We start from the raw sequence: 14,665 nt of genomic DNA on the forward strand, positions 1-14,665 counted from the left end.
TGTTAAGTATAATGTGTTAAGGTGAGACTTGTATTTGAAACGCGGAGGACTTTGGAGTTTAAGGTTATCTTTTTTTATTTCTTTTTTTAACAATAATGTAGCTATTGTAAATTTTTATATAATTCTTGTGTTCATTATTATTCATCTCGCGAGTGATCTAAAGGCGGGGCACTTTACATCTCTCTCTTTCTTACTCCCGTTATGATACAGTGAGATCCTAAATTTATCCCTCTTTCATGTATCTCGCTTTTTGTTAGTCATAAAAGGATCTCCTACGGGGTTTTGTGTCGTCGCCTCTCACTCTGCAGGGACTACATCAGTCATGTATTATACAAATCATTTAAATAGAACTGGCGTGCCCTGGTACTTCTCACGCATTCAGTTACTGAAATCTAAGCTTTCCCCTTTTTACGCCCTCCCGTTTCTCTACTTCTCTACCCACACCAGTTCTCTTACACTTTTTGCTCCGATATATCCGTTCGTGATCCTTTTTACCAGGGGTCGAACTTCTTCAGTTCGCGTTGCTCGACCCCTTCTCATCCATTAAGGTTGATCTAAGGCGAAGAGATCCATCTCAGGTATCAGCGCTTTCCCGTAATCGTAGATGGAAAATTCGGCCATCTGTCGAGCAAGATAATCACGAAGTGAATTAGTAGCGAAGAGAAGAGTCTAATGTAAAGAAATATAAACTGCTAAAAAATTTCTATTAACACTATAATATCTTGACGATAATTCTACGTATGAGTCATCACGTTTTCAATAATAATTATGAACACATTGTGAGGAAGCGTTTTTAATTAACGGCTAATTCTAAGCACGTTGGAAAGAAAGTTCTACTGTTGTGGGAACATTGATCGGCGAATACAAGCATGTGATTTTCCTTAATAATTTTCCTTTCAAGCGTTCTCTTATGCTACTCGCATTTTCACCGTTCGCTAGAAAAGAAGCTAGAACAAATGTTGCCGCGTGTAATCGATGTTTTCACTATGTACTCATATCGATTTTGTAGAAAAGAAAACCGTACGTACCGTTGCGTAGATACGTACGTTGACCTGCCATCCATACGGTGACACCAGGTTATCCACCAATGTGACATTGACAATGGTACGAGCAGGTCTAACGAATTTACTGCGTTGCTTCCTCCCCCCCCCCTTCGTTTCCCCGCTACTTCCTGTCCCGCCTATGTCATAGATCCGTATTCTGATCCGCACATTTAGTATTAAAATGACTTACAGAGGTAAAGTCAAACGACCATGTAATACATACATATATTTGCTTATTTTAAACTTAACTCTCCGCTGACAATGTTGACTTAACTTAAAAAAACAGTTGATTTTTTTATTGTGAAATTCTAGTAGATAAATTTAAATCTCTAAAAAAAAAATAAATAAAATACAATACAATTTCTGTGATAATAAAGAAAAGTTGTTAAAGCTTTTACAAGTGTGTGAGAATTTTTTTTAGATATTTATATAGTTCGGAATAATATACCTATAAAAAAAAAAAAAAAAACCAAAGTTTGAAGGGTCAGGTTACGAGGGATGAAAATTTAATTTGTTGACGGAGGGTGGAAATATATATTGTTCCATAAAGTTCATGTCTCCCCATATCAGTTGGGCCAGAAAAAAATCGACAATTTAAGAAAGAAAACACCGATTCTTACCACCAAATCGACTGCAAGTATAAACGACAAGAGAGTTCCGTCGGAGCTATCACTGCTTACGGATGTGTGACGGTTTTGGTTTCTGATTACCGCTCCCTGTATTCGGTTTAAATAAAGCTTGTGTTACGTGATAAACAAGTCTCCCTCATTTCACGACTGCTATACGTGGATAGTATAAATGTTGGCTCTAGCTTAATTTACACTTCCCACTCTTTCTCCCGAATGCGACAATATCTCGTAGTAATATAAATTGTTTATATTGATTGCGTACAAAAATTTTTATCTTGAGCGTACACGTTTAAAATCCTATTGACTTCAATTCCAGGATAGTATATAGCGTAGTCGAGAGTTTGCTAATTACAGTCTGCTTTAGCGACATAAATCTCAGCTCCGGTACCTACCTAAATGGAAGTCTAGGCTGTTAGACCTATTTTCCATTGTTGAGAACAGCCGATGAAGTAAGTAGGTACGATGGTCTCCCCATCAACCAGTGCTTGATGAGATTCGCGTAGGTTCTTGACCGCGTTCCCTATGCAAAGATTTTTTTTTCTTCGGGATCCAGGGTCGCCCTCTAATTAAACATCAATATATAATTATAGACTCGCGTATAATTAGGGGCGGACTCGTCGGCCTAAGAATACATCGATTTCTGTCACTGCGCATTAGCCGCGGGGTCACTGCACCGTTTATAAACGTTCCATAGATCCCCCGATGGCGAATTATAAATCATCTGTAATGAGTGCGCCGCCTTTGAACCGTTACAGGCTTACAGCTAATTTTCATCGTGGCTACGTAAGCGGCGATGCTCTTTTTGTTAGCCGAGAAAAAGATTTCGTGGCGATTCGAATAATCGGAATAAATAAGGCACGAGAATGTATCCGCATATGCATTCGCATTGTTCAGGAATCGATCTCTCTTAAATTTTTATACGACCTAAAAATACTTTCTGTCGTGTGTCGAACTATTGTACACTTTTGGAACTCAAACAGAGATAGGTATAAGTTTGTTATTGGATGAAAGCGAGAAGGAGAGTTTTAGCGTAGTTTAGTGGAGGAAATATAAAAAATAGATCTGATGACTTTTCGATTATTAGTGCAAGCATTGGATGCACCATTTGCGGTAACGATACGCCTTCACATGCGCATCGTTCCACATTTGCAGCGAGGCGAATCTATCGCGCTCCATTGTCCGACACTAACGAGACGAGCTTTAATTATTCTTACATTGTTTTGCAAAGCAAAACCGTCTCTGCCGCCCGATTGTTCTCTGATGCACCGAGACGACCGTAGATTTTCTGTTCATCAAACGTGCTTTATTTATGCGAAAAAATACACGGCGCATCGATATTTTTTCGCTTCTTCGTTCTACTAGCCTGATTCCGTTTCGCCCACGAAAATCGCATTATTTATCCGCATCGAGCATTTATCTGCCTCCTTGAATCGGACACTACAACCTCGAAATAATACGGGAATGATATTAATCCCACTTAAACGTATAATGGCTATTCAAACAATAAGAGCAATTTTTACACAAAAAGAATTTCTACACAGACGTCTGAAGCCAAAAATTTAGCTAAATACAGAATCTGAAAGTAATTTTGTTGGACATCAAAATAATATAATAATTATGTGGGGGACGCTCAAATATAATAAATAATATATTATAAAAAATATGGACATTTGAGTAATAATCAATTTTGAGCGTCCTACGTATCTCATTTTTTTCGATGGTCCAAAAAAGTTATTCGAACAGAGTTCATATTATGGAATTATTCGGAATGGATTCCGATCCGGAATTATTCAATTATTGCCTAAATTTCTATTGCGTTTTTTAGGGAAAAATGGGAAAATTCCGATCGGAATTCATTTTCGAACACTTCAATAATACATACACATATTTCGATCTGCGTCTAGTTAAACTTGTATACTTCAGCGAAACTGTTCTTTCCGTGTAAAAAAACAAAAAAAAAAAAACAAACAAACAAATAGCTTTCTAAGAGAAAACAAAGCTAGTAGAGGACATTTATCATCGGGTATCAAACAGTCGTGATTCCAGTCGTAGAGGATCGCACGATGAATGAGAGCGCAGCATCGGAATCGTAATCGCCCGCGGCGTCATTTCTTCAGCGCACTTATCGCCTGCATATCACGGACGTGCACTCACGACACGCACACGTGCAACGATGCGCATCCGCACACGTGTCCCGTCAACACCGATGCGCTCGAAGCCACCCACGTTAACGCTTTGTCTCCGATTGCTAAATCGCGTGTTTGGTCTGCGGACGGGCGAGGCAAACTCGGGAGGGCTCGGAGGATAGATCGCGGTAGGCGAAAATATGGGCGCGAGTCAAAAAGAGACCGCGTCATTGACGAGCGAAATGTCGGAATAATGTTGAACGATAAAGCGCGACGAATAAAATGATTAGTTTTTACCGTCGCTTCGCGGCGAGCCTTATTATTACACCAGCGGAGATGTAGGCCGGTTAACTGATAATTGTTTTTTCAGGCGCGAATAGATAATTCTATCAACGATGTCTTCTCGAAACGAGAAATAGTAGGTATATCGTGAAAAGATGACTGTGTACGCTATTTATAGCTCGTTCTTATTTCAAAACCGTTAAGTAGTGTCTTTAGATAATATGCGGCTTTATTTTCATTTATGACATCTTAAAACGATACTTAAGACGGCCTTAAATATAAGAATCGATTATGCATATCAGCCTACGGATACTGATGAATTCTGTAATTTTTATATAGCTTTTATGGTAAAGTTAGCCAATGCACAACGAGGAGTTACTTACGTACGTTCACGGAAGCAATGCAATTGAGATAGATAGAAATGAAAATAATTTCATTGAACTGTCAAAATAACTACGTAGAAAATTCGAGGCGCCGCAAAACGTTTTCTACATAATTATTTTTAGATTTGTATTTCGCACAATTTTGAGATCTCCCAGACTCGCGATTATTTAGACAATCGCTGTCCCACACTCGCTGTAACGAACGCCCGTTTTTTTTTTTCCCTGATTACAGAGTCCTGGAACGTTGCACAAGGATGTCGGCGGTGCTGGTACGAAGGTCAGCGAGAAAACCGTCGGTGGCGTCGGTACGGCGACCCTCACCACGCTCTCCTCCATTAATAACGCATCCAACGCCGGCCGTAATAAAAACAACCCCGTATCTCATGAGGTAAGTTACAACACGACCGTTGGATGGGACGGGAGAGAGAGAGAGAGAGAGAGAGAGCGAGAGATCTTCGCGCATTGATCGTAGCTGGGCGATACGTCATCCCGGGGCCCCGTAGATGACTCGGATAATTAACCGGTCCCGCGCTTGAATTTATTGCCCATTAATCCCGCTCGCATTCGCGATCGGGTGGGCCCCGCGTGCGTGCGATGCCGCACGCGTGGAATCGGCCCAGCCTTTCCGCCTCGCGATACCTACACATGTGCATGCCTTACATCTGTATGCGCCGTTCGTACAGGCACACGACATTATTCAGTGCATGACTTATTGGACGCGGCACGAAGTACCGTTTACAGTTTAGTTCTACTTTTGCCCCTGTGTCGCTCATCGGTCGTTGTGTAAAAGAGATCCGCGTGGAGAGAGAGAGCAGCCGCGTCCGCGCTGTTTGTACCGCGCGAGGGAATCTGATTGATGAAAAGTGTTTGTCTCATCTCGAGATTTTTCAATTCCGCGTCTCTCGGCGACACTTTACAGCATGAAACGTTTATGTGAATCATTGTTTTTTTTTTTCTTGCGAAATATTTCAATAAAATGTGTGTTTCAGAAATATTTCGTGAAACATTTTGAAACCATTACGTTAAAATATTGTTTCGAAAATATCGTACAAATCTAAGAAAAAGGATATTTGAAGACTCTGATTATTCTGAATAATATTTATATTTCGGAAATATATATTTCATGAAAAATTACTGAAATATTTTATGCTATGTTCGACGTCTGATGTACGTTTTAACGAAGACTCGGGCGCCTTTTGGCATTTTCCAAAAAATGTCTGTTTCCCAACGAAGACTTTCCATTTATCTGTGATATTTTCGGAATTCGTTCCGAAACGGAAAGAGAGAAGTATGATGGAAGATTATTAATCAGCATTCGCGAATGCGGAACTTCATGCCTCTGCTCGCGCCTTTGTTCAGGAACATATTCGAGGGGGATAAAAAGAATCTCGCCGATGACGCGATCAGGAATATAGTTCGCACGATTCGCCGACTCGGTTATCACCGAGGTACAATGTGCGCGCCGGTCTCGTACGTAGGATTTTATTGACCATTGTTAACGAGAAAAATTGTGTCGGTGCGTCGATCGTGCATTTATCGGGTATCCGCATAAATTCGTAGAATAAAGCCTCACTATCGACGGCTATCGCGGCGGCGGATCCGTGACGTGGCTCATTGCGATTTTTGTTAACGGGTTTCATCAGGAATTATACGGGACGGGAGGGAAAAATTCTCTCCCGAGAGGATGGACTCGCCCGCGACGTTACTCGGATGAAACTAATTGAAAATTGTTGCCGTCGGCTACCTGTTAGGTCGCGATAAATTGTGTCTCTCTGACGTGCGCACGCTACGGATTGTCTTGTTCCATTGCCATTTCGACGAAGCCGTCACGAGAGATGAAACGGTACTGAATTTCTTGTGCGCGATTCCGTTGTCCTTTGCCCCGCAAAATGGCCAGGTAGAATTGCAATACTATCGTATCTACGATGGTCGCGAAGCAATTAGAAGCGCCTTCTCCGAACTGAAACCGATATCTTAACGAATACGAAGGCCTATTTAAACGAGTCACATAGTCCTGAAAGCGCGTCATTTTTCCTTGCTTTGTTAATTTAATCCTCCGTTTGCAATCCTCCATCTGGGATTTTTGTCCAGTCCAAGTTTTTTTTACCGTCCTATGCTTTCAAAAAAATGTGGAAAAATGTAGGATTACCGTTCACATCTCTATACGGAAAGAACGGTTGCTGAAATATCTAAAATTTTGCTAGATATGGATTCAAAAGTGATTTTGTTGGACCATTAAACTAATTGAAGAAATGTCAAAACATTGTTCTGCAACATTGTTCATCGTGCTTGAGTGTGCTACATAATTATTTTCACGCAGTCCATGAAAATTATTTTCAGATCTGTATTAAATATTTGGAAACTTTAGGAAAATTCTTCTTTCGGTGTATTACATTATCAAATAGATAAAGGGATGAATGGGTGAGGTAGAATTTCCTCTTTGCAAAACGAGTCCGTGTCTTGACTTTTGCACATGCGGAAATGAATAACATATTCTGCATTAGTAGAAAACTATATATTCTACAAATAGTTGTTTTAACTTAAATGTTAAAATTTTCATTTAATGAAAATTGAAATTTGATCGAAGATGAAGGAAGAGAGCGAAATTTCATTTGTGTCGGAAAAAGTTGAAAGACCGAGTTTGCGGGAAACTTAACTTGCAAATCAACTGCTTCCTCCATAAGACATTTATCGGTATGTCAACGGCCAATATTGATATCGTCGCCATCGACCGCAGTTGACCGCTTCATCCGATGTGTATTAATTGCCTCGCCAAACACTCTCATTGAGAAGTACAAAAAAAATCCTTCCTGAGCGGCTCGCTGTGGTTAATTTACTCGCCCGACTGTCATTACGCCTGTCGCGGCCTCGATTCCGCCGCTACATTATTTCTTGCACCTCTGTGGGACAAATCGCCACGTCACCGTCGTTTGTCTCCCTTAATGCCCAGCGCCTTTTTTCGCGAGTCCATTACGTGACCGAAACGATCGGATTTCCTTGCGCTAACTATACGCGATCGCGATCCCTCATGCGCGTCGCGGTTTTCAGAAGCGCGGTTTTCGTGCACAAATACACGTATATATACGCGGGGAGGCAAGCTGCTTTTTATCTCGCGGATTGTTGCCACGGCGCTTAATGCGCTTATATCTGCATGCACCTCTGCCAGAGATGAAACGCGCAGGAAAAAAACGCAGTTCACCGTTACTTACGGGCGTCGGTTGCACGCGATACGTACGGTTTATCGCGCCGCGGTTTACCGTGCTCTCCGTCCAATTCGTATGAATTTAGAAAGTCCAGCGCGCGAGATTTGCAACTAATTGTTGTATCACGCTTGTGCAACTGCAGTGGGCGTGAAAGCCAACGTTCGCCTCTCCGGTTACCGTCATTTTGTAAAACGAAAGCGCTCACGAACCAGCCGACTCGAAGCGCGGATTGACGAACGTTCGTTGGTGCGAGCTCACCTGGCAGAGCAATTAATCTTTTAAATTTTTACCTTCATTGATTTTTCCTCTTTCAGTCGTTTCCTAATCACATTATGCGCCTAATCTATATCGCGGATTTTATCAATAATGTTAAAATAAACTATTTCCATTCGTGTCCAGAGTACTTTTCGCATTGACGGTTTTCCGATGAATAACATTAATAGTACTGTTCGGTATAATCGAACATTGATAATAGATATTGATCGCTGGAATCAAGGATAGGTCGATCGTGTGCGAAGACTATTCTTTAGCAAGTTCAGGGAAATGTCTTCGACACAAATGGCTCTTACAGATCGGTGCCCTTTATGAAACAAGACGACGTGACTCACGTCACTTCGAGACATTGTCGAGAGTGTGGTATGGCGTAACAAAGATAAGACCATAAATACTAACTAATCGATAAAATGATATAATTCGTAGGCGTACCGCTCTGTAATTTCTTTAACCTCCTATTTAATTCCATTTTGTGCAACTTTTACACACGCTAATACGTTGTAAAAGTCACGCAGTGCCTAGTAATCCAATATTTTACGGCGTAATCTAATTAGAGTGTACGAATATCTTGCGTAGTAGATACTTAAAGGAGTTCTGCGATATTTGCGTTCTCAAGATAATTTATACGTAACTCATCGGATAGATTTACCATGGATAGACCATGCGGGACTTCGTGTGGAATCGCAAACTTCGTGTAACGCTCGAAGCGATTCGATGCAGATATCGTAGATCGTTTCGCTTCGATCGAAGCATTGTGGTGGCGACGATGCGCAGCTTGCGAGAGATAATTTATATTAATTTCAGCTTCATTCAGTCAAATTATTTACGCGTACGTAAATGTCAATGCGATTGAATCGAAACTATCTCATCCGTGCAAATGCCGCGTGTGTCCGCTCTTTAAAATCGAGTTAGAACAGAGGAATACTTGGGCGCACGTATGTTATGTAAACCATATGCGGTTTGTGTGCTCTGATAATGTTTGTGTATCAATCGTTGTCTCGGATTCCTCGTTAACATACATCGGTACACCTCACCTGACACCGTCGATCGCTCTAATCACAATTAGAGGGTATCCGATTATTCTTCGATGTAGGTGTGACTCCGTTATGTCCGTCATGCTTTTGTTAATACCAGTGGAAATAATAATTTCGTCGTTCCAAACGGTTCACTCTCGTATTCATTACAATCCGTATTCGAAGCTGAATATCGAATTGTAGCTGAACATTGATGAAGTTGTTTTTTTTCCTCTCTCCTACGATAAACAAAAATCAAATACGCGTTGATCAACGATTCACCGGAAGAAATCCGTTTAATTTCGAGAGGGAATTTTACATCTCGCATATTCTATATTTTCATTATTTTACATTGTTCTACGTGATGCACGATGATTAAATTGTTGGCAAATTTCATTTGGTCATTTTGGTTCGCTTTGTCTCGTGTGGAATTGTAAATTTGCGATTTGTACCATGAAGGCCTTTAATTTCGGTCGATCCAAAAATGGAGTTGCAGCAAATCGGAAACGCGAATGGCATTCTCCTCTCTCTCTCTCTCTCTCTCTCTCTCTCTCTCTCTCGCGCTAATTAAATCTGCAGCGCTTACGTACGCTTTGACGTCGGAGACAAGTCGATTGTTTGCAATTCGACTGCGTTAAATGTTACATCAAGGATTCAGTACGTAAGTTGATAAAGCCGCGGTTGCTTGTCACAATAACGCGCTGCCGTAAGTACGTACGTCATACGGCCATAAGAAGCCATAGCGAGAATCATAAGCGTGCAGACAAGGCAAGCGTGGCGTAACTCGATCGCCTCGCATTGTATCTCGGATTTCGTGATAGCATAAATATGCTACGTGCGGGCTACCCCCGATGTGGAATCGATCCTAGACGAAAGTAACACAATGCCGAGAGATTAACAGGCGAGAGAGTCACAAGCGGTTCTCCATTTAACTTACGGGTAACTTGTCTCCAAAGCCGACGTGTTGCCTTCCTGCCCCTCGACTCTGCGGGGGAGTGAAACCGAAGTAGGCGAGAAAATCACCATCGATATCGGCACTGAGGGAAACGGCCTTATTATCGGTTCTGTTACCGCACAATTATTAGCCGCTTGAGTTTACGACGTCGCTAAAGAGACTATTCCGAAGTAATTTCATCCGAGTAATTCGACGAAATTACAATCGTACGCTTAAATACGACGCTTCGAGTAAGACATATGTTATATGTATGTGCCTCGCGAGAGAAACTGTACTTGTTTATTTATTCTTCTTCTCCTGTTGCTCTCCTCTCTCTCTCTCTCTCTCTCTCTCTCTCTCTGTACTGTTCTTGCATAACGTACGTGATACTTATATCCTATTGTTAATACAATATTTTCTCATCTCCGTCTCGTAATTTACTCGCGCGCGCACTCGCGTACACGATGAACAACTGTCGATGAATAAATATCAAGACAATCAAGCAAGAATTGAGACACGATTCCGTATTTGATAATTATCCCCGCCGTGCGATCGTACTTGCTAAACGGGAGACAATGCGACGCCTTTATGTCACCGCGAAACAATCGACACAGCCGTCGGGTGTTCATTATGGTTCACTTACGAGCCTCTCGCACGTAGCCAGGGGGCATGAAATATATCTTCGCTTTCTACGAAGCAATTTGCCGCAATAGAAAATATATTCAGTTAACGCGCTGGGTGAAAAACGGAAGATTCCCAGAGGTGCCGCAATTTATTTTACTTTTTTTTTTTTTGAAGTATTTACACGCTTCTTATTCGTATCTCAATAATTTCAGAGTCTCCACAACATTGGAAATCGGGGAAAGTGAGGAAATTGAAATGAGAAATTAGAGGGAAATTTTCTGGAAAATAAAAATTCTTGACTTTAAGATACACGTCGCACAGTTTTGGAATACTATCAACTTGACAATGAAATGCAAGTAGTGTCGGAAAGCATTAATAGTAATTTGCATTGCTCCTAAAATATTTGACGATTTCCAAAAATCGGGACAAGAAAATAAAAACTTCAAAATATTACGTCGAAAAAGTCAGGGAAAATTGTAAAATTTTCTCTGAAAATCAAGGAAAAAGTATGGAATTTTGTGAGCCTGATTCTCTTTATCCTTTAACTCGAAAAAATTAACTGTCGCGTAATTCGCGCGGGTGTAAAATCTTTCATCGATACAGCTCGATTACGGTACTCGATTGTGGTAGGTTGGTTTTCATGTTTTCCAACGCTGTACAATGAACGGGATCGTCTGATTAGGCATGTATCGGTCGCTTTGTCGAATCTCATCACCGTCCACGCGGAAACGCGTAGCTCGTACAGACGTTTCTTCTCTCGGCACACACGTGTGCGCTACGAAGTACCGTTATCTCCATACGCACTTTGACTCCTCGCATATGTGGGTCTCGGGTGGTTACTACTATGCTAATGGAGATATCCGTTTATCCGTTCGATTATAACCTCCCGTTGCACGTTTCGTGGGCGCGCGCGCCTGCAAGCAAGCAACCTTTAGATTGGTGTAGGTGATGATGATAATGAGAAATTGAATATCGCCGGCACCATTAATGGCAATTGTCCAACTCGGGAAAGCGACATTAATATATACCGGTTTGTACATCGCTCGCGACCCAGAATCCCACTATTTCACCATGTTATCACCGCGCTTTAATTTTCGAATAAATATTGATTAGCACAAGTCGCGCTTGGATGACATGAAATGTCTAATAATTTCGTTGTCCCTGAAAGAAACATAATGAGAATGAATGAGAGGGAAAAACAATTACGGGTATCCTCGTGCGAAGGGTGAAACAGGGACAAGTTAGAAGTAAATCTCTTTCTCGCAAAACTCCAGGCAGGCAGGCCCATGATCGTAAATGCCTTCCCTTATACTCTCCCGCCACATTGCTCCAAGCCACGAAATCCAGTCCGCCCATAACGAGGACAGGCCGCGACTAATTCCCAACGTTTAAATTTCTAATGATCCACGATCAACTCGCAAACGACTATCGCTACGTGCGAACACGCTTCCAGGCGGCTGTATAATCGGCCAACGGGGGGGTATAAATATTCATTAGTCGGTTCAATTATAAGACCACCGAGGGTTACCGGTCGCTGCGTTATCGGTGTGCTAACGTGTGTAAGTACTAAACACATATTGCGCGTACGCGTTCGCAACCGACGAGCGTATTCGCAAGTGTGCGTCGACCACGGCGACAAAAGGACGATGAACTGTACCAGTAGCGTCGTCGGCCGACGAGATAACCGGTTTTGGATATCAGTGAAATTGTCCCTGTGTACCTGGACTGTCCACCAACACGGTCAAACTGAATTCAAAGTGGCAAAGAATCTGTGTACACCTACGCGCATCCGTTGCTTTCTGGGTGGATAAAGGAAACACCCGTGTGCTGAGAGGAAAGTAAAAATGAGATAACTCCGATGGGTGTTGGCGTGGCACGCCTATTAGCGCGTAAAATTTTTTAAAAATATATAACAATGTCGTAATTAATTATATCATTTGTAAGATATGTAACGATCAAATCCGTAGGCGGAATTCATTCATTTCAATTTATTTCATTTATTTCAACATCTTACGATTAATATTTCTTGCATGGTAAACAAATATTTTATATTAAAGACGGTCGAAATACTTGTTAAGATTTTGTATTGAAGTTTTAATACATCCGAGCGTTAATTTAATATAATGCGATTATGTTGTTTGAATGAATTTTGTGTAAAATTGATATTTAACCATTTTTTAGTGTTAAAATAACAATTTATGATCAAGTGAACGAATAACATAAAAATCATGTTTTTTGAAGCATAAATTCAAAGATAAATGAATAAAGTGTGTTAATTTAATATATTACAAATGTTAAATTTATGAAATTATGTTAAGTTAACATATTATAAATATTAATTTTAATGAAAAAGGATATGGTTGCTCTTACAAATAGTGTATTGTTATGCTTTTGTGATAATTTGACATAATATTTGCGTTTTTTCTGACGTAAAATTTCTTCTCATTAATATTCTTTCATGAAAGAATGTTCAATTTATTATTGCTATATTCAAATATACTCGTATATCGTTTCCGTAATTTAACATATATATCATCGTAATAATTTGTAAATGCTGCCGAAATGCTTTGTGTGGAGAAATATCGCGATTTCTTTTCTAGTTCTCTTCATATTATAACACACACATGAACTGACAATCTGACTTTCTAAAACTGATTACATTAGCATTGTTTCACTAAAAATCTCTTATTTTCCAAAGGAATTAGCTTGTTAAATTTATCGGATCATCGTAGATTTCACGTGAGAATTCATTTCCAAGGGAAGAGAAGAGAGTTTTGATTCGACTTTAAATTTATCACGACTATATCCGACTGCAGCATCGTATTCCGAAAAAAAAAAACTGTAACTTCTCGTGGCGTTAATTATAGCCTATCGCGATCACGGAGTTCGTAGTACGCGCGAATAGCTGCAGCTCTATCGTTCTCAGTATCGGAGAAACAAGAAGAACGCGACAAGAACCAGGAGTTAGCCGTCGGCCGCTGGTATTAATATCGTTCCATCTTGCACTGAAGAAACGTTCGGGTCACGCGTGTCCCGTTAGCATCGAAGGGATCATGCCGGGGGTTAATGGAACCGTTCTGACGATTCGCCGCCGATTCACGATCGTTAAAGGCTGATAATAAAGTCAGGGCTGCCGTTACGCGGCGACGCGTTTCTTTCTCTTACATAATAGAACCCCCCCCCAGACGTTCGTCTGTCGATCGATGGTCATTTCCGGTGGGCCGTGTGAGCGTGTGTCACGTGACTTCCGCCGTAAAGTCGTGCGTAACGTGTGTAACGTGTAAATACGCTTGTATATACGTGGGCATGCATCCTCGTGCGTGCATGCGAGCCAGCGCGAGACAGCGCAACGTGTATGCGCGCGAATGTTAACGAGATACGCGTACATCAATCGCTGCTAATACGCTTGGAATTTCGAGGCCTTCCATCGGAACAGCGCGCGTGCCTTATCTCTCGCGAACGCATAGCGCTATCAATTCATTCCTATAATCGGATTTCGTCGTCGCGATGAATGCCCTGGGCTATATTCATGCAGATTTCCCACCCGCGTGCCGTCCACTACTTCGATTCTGTAACTTTTAACGACAGTTGACGACCCGATCGTCCAAGATACAGAGCATTAATTGCGCAATCTATATTAAAAAGTGCACTGTTCAAAATGTTTACGTTTACCGTAAAACATTTTTTTTTTTTTTTTGCAAAGTAAAACGTTTAATGTTAAAAGATATTTCAATTTTTAAAACGTTAGTGTTTTAAATCTAAATAAGTACTTAAGTGCTTTGTTTATTGAAAAAGTTTAACATTAAAAACGCCTTTAACGCCTATTTCTACCAATGCAATTTAATTTTAATCTCGGTTTAAACTCTTCAGCTTTTTCTAGTTTTAAGAATAAGAAAAAAAATGAAGAGTGAGTTTGAACACCGAGATTAAAATTAATCTGTATTGGTGGAAACGGGTGTAAAAAACGGGGACAGGAATAAAATATTTAAATGTCTTAAACACCTTTTTTTTTTTATGCATATGTACAATTGGTCGACAAAAATGAGAGTTGGGACGATTAGTCTGTCTCTGTCTCTTTCTATTCAACATAATGTTGTCAGAAAGAGAGAGAGAGAGAGAGAGAGAGAGAGAGAGAGAGAGAGAGAGAGAGAGAGA

The 14,665-nt window shown here is 40.8% G+C and overlaps 1 protein-coding gene across 3 annotated transcripts in view; it reads left to right on the plus strand.

Annotated features, from left to right (window-relative positions):
- The window catches only part of LOC108754857 (serine/threonine-protein kinase tousled-like 1), a 184,432-nt gene that overhangs the window by 147,725 nt on the left and 22,042 nt on the right, over nt 1-14,665 (plus strand). For all 3 annotated transcript variants that reach the window (XM_018497484.1, XM_018497486.1, XM_018497485.1), the window contains one exon: nt 4,696-4,851. In XM_018497484.1, coding sequence (XP_018352986.1) covers nt 4,696-4,851 — 156 coding nt within the window. The remainder of the gene's footprint in view (nt 1-4,695; nt 4,852-14,665) is intronic.

Source organism: Trachymyrmex septentrionalis, unplaced genomic scaffold, assembly GCF_001594115.1.
Source record: "Trachymyrmex septentrionalis isolate Tsep2-gDNA-1 unplaced genomic scaffold, Tsep1.0 scaffold81, whole genome shotgun sequence".
NCBI classification, from domain to species: Eukaryota; Metazoa; Arthropoda; class Insecta; order Hymenoptera; family Formicidae; genus Trachymyrmex; species Trachymyrmex septentrionalis.